This window comes from Acomys russatus, chromosome 29, assembly GCF_903995435.1.
Source record: "Acomys russatus chromosome 29, mAcoRus1.1, whole genome shotgun sequence".
NCBI lineage: Eukaryota > Metazoa > Chordata > Mammalia > Rodentia > Muridae > Acomys > Acomys russatus.
The window spans coordinates 32,475,050-32,481,584 of record NC_067165.1 but is presented as its reverse complement, the minus strand read 5'-3'; the positions used below and the strand labels follow the sequence as shown (position 1 = coordinate 32,481,584).

At 57.9% G+C, this 6,535-nt stretch overlaps 1 protein-coding gene across 1 annotated transcript; it reads left to right on the top strand.

The window, feature by feature from the left end:
• The first annotated feature begins 697 nt into the window (after positions 1–697).
• Fam43b (family with sequence similarity 43 member B) lies at positions 698–2,302 on the top strand. Its single transcript, XM_051171805.1, has one exon. The coding sequence runs from the start codon at positions 767–769 to the stop codon at positions 1,757–1,759; it is 993 nt and encodes a 330-aa protein (XP_051027762.1). The 5' UTR covers positions 698–766; the 3' UTR covers positions 1,760–2,302.
• The last annotated feature ends 4,233 nt before the right edge of the window (positions 2,303–6,535 follow it).

Here is a 6,535-nt window from a genome sequence, read left to right as displayed (position 1 = left end):
GGGCAGCAAAGCAGGAATCCTAGAAAGAGGAGGGGCTCTCTCCGAGAACTTGGAGCCCACCAGTGATGCTGGAGAAATTTGCATTCGTAAGTCCCTCCGCAATAGTTTGGGGGATTTCCATTCCTCAGCCGCCCCTCTACTCTTCATCTTCCCAATGATAGGGATTAAAACAGTTCCAGGGCGCTGGTGCTGGGTCTTGGGAAGCGCGAGTCTGCGCGCGCTGGGGGGGGGGGGGGGGGGGGGGGGAGGAGAAAGGGAGGAGACAAGAGAGCTAGCGGTCCCGCCCGGTGATGTAGACAGACCAGGGAGGTGGAGCCGCGACGCCTGAAGGAGTCCCCACCGCAGCCGTATTCCTGGTCCACCTCATCCAGCAGCCACCAGCCTCTGCTCTAGAGACGTCCCTGCCGCCAACTCGGCGGCAGGGACCGTGGCAATCCCCGGCCCCCCACACACACACACACATATATTCGGGCCTGGGGGACATCCATTTCTCCAGACCCCTGTTCCTCCTTGCTTCCCAGGCGACTGGAGTCATTCCTGGGGGAAGCTGCTCTGGGCCGATCAAGCCGCCGCACTGGCATCTCGGCGGCCAGCTCGGCTGGACACCGGGCATCTACGGAGCCAGCCCCACCTGACACAGGGCATCTCACGCAACGACTGTCTCCGGCCGCCGCCCAGCTTGTCACAAGTCCTGGGCTTCTGAGCGCCGTTGGTCTCCCAGGACGCAAGTGAGCTCCCTGCTTTCCTAGCCCTTTGGGCCGCCACGATGCTGCCCTGGAGACGGAACAAATTCGTGCTAGTGGAGGATGAGGCCAAGCGCAAGGCGAAGAGCCTGAGCCCCGGGCTCGCCTACACGTCGCTGCTTTCCAGCTTCCTGCGCTCCTGCCCGGACCTGCTACCCGACTGGCCGCTGGAGCGTCTGGGCCGCGTGTTCCGCAGCCGGCGCCAAAAAGTGGAGCTTAACAAGGAGGACCCCACCTACACAGTGTGGTACCTGGGCAACGCAGTCACCCTGCACGCCAAGGGCGACGGCTGCACCGACGACGCTGTAGGCAGGATCTGGGCGCGTTGCGGGCCGGGAGGGGGCACGAAGATGAAACTGACGCTGGGCCCGCACGGCATCCGCATGCAACCGAGCGAGCGCAGCTCCGGGGGTTCGGGAGGCCGCAGGCCGGCGCACGCCTACCTGCTGCCGCGCATCACCTACTGCGCGGCGGACGGGCGCCACCCGCGCGTCTTCGCCTGGGTCTACCGCCACCAGGCGCGCCACAAGGCCGTGGTGCTGCGCTGCCACGCCGTGCTGCTGGCGCGGGCGCACAAGGCGCGCTCCCTGGCCCGCCTGCTCCGCCAGACCGCGCTGGCTGCCTTCAGCGACTTCAAGCGGCTGCAGCGCCAAAGCGACGCGCGCCACGTGCGCCAGCAGCACCTCCGTGCGGGGGGCGCCGCCGCCTCGGTACCCCGCGCCCCACTGCGCCGACTGCTCAATGCCAAGTGCGCTTACCGGCCTCCGCCGAGCGAACGCGGCCGCGGGGCTCCGCGTCTCAGCAGCATCCAGGAGGAGGACGAGGAGGAGGAGGACGAGGAAGAAGACGCCCAGGACAGCGAAGGAGGGGTCCTGCAGCGCGAGCGGCCGGAGGTGCTCAGCTTGGCCCGGGAGCTGAGGACGTGCAGCCTGCGGGGCGCCCCGGCACCTCCACAGCCAGCGCAGCCCCGCCGCTGGAAAGCTGGCTCCAGGGAGCGGGCGGGCCAGGCGCGCTGAGAGCGCAGGGCTAAGACTAGGGCCCTAGACCCGGCCCAGCAGACTGACCTGGACTCCAACCCGGCCCAGCCCGCTTCCGCCCCCCCTGGTCCCTGGCCTGCTGCCCTTGCGGTCTCCGTAATGGTCGCCTTCTCCTCATCCTAGCTCAGGGTGATGCCGGATATGCCCTTGATGTTGAGGGTTGAGGGGAGTCCACAACTCCCCACCCTGGGAGTTTCCCTGGCCCTCCACTGTGGAATCGCCCCGATGCTTTATGCCACGTCTCTGCCCACAGACCAACCTGCTTTCTTCCAAAACGGCCTCTCTGGAGAAAGGGGGAATTGCTTGTGGAACTCCTGGAGGGTGGGTTTGAACCCAGGACTCCATCTAGGGTAGAAGTAATGGCCCTACCCTTGGTCTCTTATTCCCTATGATAAGAAACACCCCGGAGAGATTTCAGATAAGGAAGAGAATGGAGTGGCTGGGGAGAACTGAGGCCAACCTCTCTGAGGACGCCTGCCTGGGACTGCGCGCGCACGCGCGCGCGTACACACACACACACACACACACACACACAGAGAGAGAGAGAGAGAAGGAGGAATTCTCAGTCCTACTCTTTATCCTTGGAAGGCTCCAGGCACTTTACTCCTCCGCCTCTAAAGGGGTGTGGGATGGTCCTGTCTACATGCAAAGGACAGAGTGGGACAGGTCACAGCCCTGCTCTAGGCAGCTATCCAAGCCTCTGCCTTGGCATCCCTACAAGACTCTATTCACCCCCCACCCCCACCCCTCTGCAGACAGGTAACTGGTCTACCCTAGGTACCCTGCATCCTGGACCAAGATGGAGCCTCCAGAGGAGGTAAGGACACAGGCCCCAAATAGGCCAAGGCTTTCTGGGCAAAAAAAGGTCCTGGCCACAGCTGTATTGAATAGGCCCGATAAAGGGGAAAGAGCTATTAACCACAGGGGAAGCGAGCCTCTGCCCAGGTGTCTCCACAAGGCCATCAAAGCCCAAAGATCTATGTCATCTACTGATCATTGCAAATAAAGTGGATCTGCTTTTTTTTTTTTTTTTCCAGCTCTGTCACCTCCTCCTGTGTTGTGTTTGCCAGGCCTGCTGGGGGGAGTGAGACTGTCATCAGGAACCCCAAGGACAGGAGAAGGGCCAGGGAAATAGCCCTCTTTAGCATCTGTGGCCACCACCCTTTATCCCCTGGGTGGGGGATCGATGCCAGGAAGCTGTTCCTGGAATGTCAGGCAGGGGAGGAGGCAGAAACATATGCTTTGTCTGAAAACTACATGAGCCAAGTTCTAGAGGAGCAGCCCCTGTCTGTCTGTCTCTGCCTCCCACGATGTCTGTACACCAGGCGCTCAGATGCAAGTCTCTCTGGGGCATCTGGCTGGGGGGGTGGGCGGGGGGGGGGGCCCGCGGTGTGCTGAGTTAAGGGCTTCTCTTTAGCCATATATGTGTTGTAGCCTGTGGTACAGACCATGGCCCCGGCCAGTTCAAGGATGAGAGAAAGGCAGAGGGGAGGAGAGGAAGGTGAGCAGCCCAGATTTCTTTTTGAAAGACTGGAGAAATGTGCCCAGTCCCTGCGACAGTGATTTTGAGCTCTGATACCATCAGCCCTGGGCTGAGCTGGGCACTGATCCCAGAGCTACTCAGAGCCTACACAAGTAGCCTGGGTTATGGCTGGGGATCAAAACGACACTCTTTCCCGGAGCTACTGGGACAGGGGACAGCAGCCACCACGTGACTGAGCCCTCAGAGGGTGAGAAGTCTGCTAGAGAAGCCCAGGGCTGGCTCTGCACACCAGGCTGGCAAAGATGCCCTGTCTGCTGTGCCTTATGTGCAAGGCTTCTGCTGGTGTTTTCCCCACACCAGACAGAAGAGGTGACATGTCACACCTGCAAAGGACTGTGTGTGCTCCAGGGGAAATCTCTGGGGTTGGTTAAGATAGGCTCGGAAAATAGCAAAGTCACATCATGCCCTTCTGAGACCCAACAGTAACAGCAGATATTCCTAAACTGTGTCCTACCCATGGGTCCCAGGCCTAGGTGCTGTGGCTGCTGGAGCCCTCTCCTGACCCGGGATAGTCTCACCTGAAGTGCTTAGAACTTAAGGGTCAGGCCCCGGACGATGATTTACAGGCTTGCTCCCAGCCTCTGCCTCCTTCCTTTACTTTTCTCCTCCGGCAACCAGCCAACACAAAATGCCCATGCACACACGCATTTGTACAGCACACCACTTCCCTCACCCCGAGCAATGCTCTCCAGACCTGGGATGAAAAGGCCCCGGGAGTGGTTTTCCTAGCCACATCTCTGTTGCTATCGTGTGTGATGGAAGGATGGCTTGCCCAACATGTGTCCTCCACCAGTGAAGCAGCTAGTGAGCAAGGCTCCAGTGGCCACACCTGGCCAGAGTCAGGTGCTTGGCTCCAGTGGCCACACCTGGCCAGAGTCAGGTGCTTGGCACTGACCCAGACACCTGGCAGCCCTGCTCTCCAGGGAAGGGGGTGTGTCCTGCAAACCACACCCACTTCATAGCAATTGAGTAACCTGGTGTCCTCAGATTGTCCCCGATTGTCCCAGGGTTTAGATTCCTTACTTGGGGAGGCAGGGCCAGCAGAACTTGACAAGTTCGAGGCCAGCCTGGTCTACATAGCAAGCTCCAGACAAGCCAAGGGTAGATAGTGGAGCCCTGTCTTAAAACCAAACAGTGTGAGCCACCACATCTAGAGTTTTTTGGGGGGTTGTTTCGTTTTTTTGTGGGTTTTTTGGTTGGTTGGTTGGTTTGGTTTGGTTTGGTTTATTGAGACAGGGTTTCTCTGTGTAGCCTCGGCTGTCCTGGACTCACTCTGTAGACCAGGCCGGACTCGAACTCACAGCGATCCACCTGCCTCTGCCTCCCGAGTGCTGGGATTAAAGGTGCCACCACCAACCAGTGGGCTGTCAGCTCCACCTACTGGAAAATGTCCTTAATGTGTGCCCCTCTACTTCTGCCACTCTAGGAAGGATCTCTGCCCTCAAAATCAACCCGGGGCTTGGTCTCTGCTCTTCCCATGGTCCTTGAACTACTATGACCGAATGCCCCGTCCGTCCTGCTCCTCCACCTTCATTTCTGAACTTCCTCGAGTGCGTGCGCCTCCTCCACAGTAGGGGCAGAGAGATGGCAGTGCTCCGTTATCTGACGAATGAACACACCAATGTGTGAGCCAGATGGAAGAGCCATCCTAGACCAGGAAACCACGTGGGTGGAGGCACAGTCCTCCCCCCCCCACCCCCCACCCGCCAAGCTTCTTCCTGCAGGTATGGAAGAACAATATCCTCAGGCATCCCCCACCCCCCCACCCCCCACCCCTGTTCCGACAGACAATGCCTAGGGGAGACCCGTGGATGAGGTAAAGCTCTCTATCCTCGTGTCTGCTCAGCTCGCCAAAGCCCTGGGTCTGAGTCCTCTCCCTCCCTGGGCTGGGCTCTCCGCCATCCCAGAGCTGACTCTCCCAGAGCAGAGCAGCCCCTGATGATGGCAACTCGCCTTCCAGATGCGCTTGCTGGGACAGGTACCTGGATGGGCGGAGGAATGGCCATCTGGCCATCTGCAGTCTCTAGTTTAACACACGGGCAGTAGACCTCAGCTCAGGGTGGCCGAGACAAGCTGAGCGCCAGCCTGGTGGACTTCGATAGCTGTATGACGTCAGGCAGGTTCCACAAGGCTTGTGGAGCCTCGGTTTCCCATTTCTAGGTGAGCTGAGGTCTTAGATGGCTGGAGGACAATGTAATTTGTGTAGTAGCGTTCCTCTCAGCTCGGGGTAGCTGCTGCTGTTGCCATTTTACCTGGAACTCTCCTGAGACAGAACTCAAATGAGATCACATGCCTGGTCTCTGGACCACCATGATGGCGGAGCCACTATCTTAGACCTTTTTCATGTGTCTGTATGTGTGCGTGTGCGTGCGTGTGTGTGTGTGTGTGTGTGCGTGTGTGCACCTGATGCTGATGACAGGAATCCTCTTCCGTCTTTCGCACCTTATTCTTTCAAGCTGGGTCTCTCAAATGAACCCAGAGTTTTCTACTACACCTAGCTAATCTTCCTACCCAGGTTACCTTGGGGATCCCGTGTGGAAATTAGAAAGAAAATGACCCTCATAGCCTCATAGGGAATGGTACTGTTAGAAGGTGTGGCCTTGTTGGAGGAGGTGTGTAGCGTTGTTGAAGAAAGTGTATCACTGGGGGCAGGCTCCCTGCAAGCCTCCACGCTTCCCGCCACGTGGGTAATGGACTAAACCTCTGAACTGTAATCCAGCCCCAGTTAAATGTTTTCCTGTATAAGAGTTGCCGTGGTCATGGTGTCTCTTCACAGCAATAGAACACTGACTAAGACACCCTATCTCTACTCGCCAAGGCTGTAATTACAGGTAGGCCATCACAGCAACATGGCATTTACATGGGATGTAAGGATCTGAACTTGGTCCTCACATTTGTACACATGTGCTCCAAAGACAGAGCCCCTTCCATTTTGCTCATCTTAGCGCCCAGCACAAGGGCAGATACATAGTAGACACTCAGAGGTAAGTGAATGAATGGATGGATGAATGAATGAATGAATGATTCTGTGCGCCAGGCAGCAACCAAACTTCCCAGTCAAAATGTGATGGTGCAACTGGCCTGACTGAAAGGTAAATATTCTAGAGACACTGGGGTCCCTCAATCTGACTATAAGGTGTTTGAAATAATGGCTTCCAAAGAAATGGAAATTTTTGCAGAAATCTCAGGCTGACAGGAGAAAGGGGAACCAG

Excerpts from the sequence above, each read along its gene's own strand:
- Fam43b (XM_051171805.1), top strand. The coding sequence starts at position 767 with ATGCTGCCCTGGAGACGGAACAAATTCGTGCTAGTGGAGGATGAGGCC.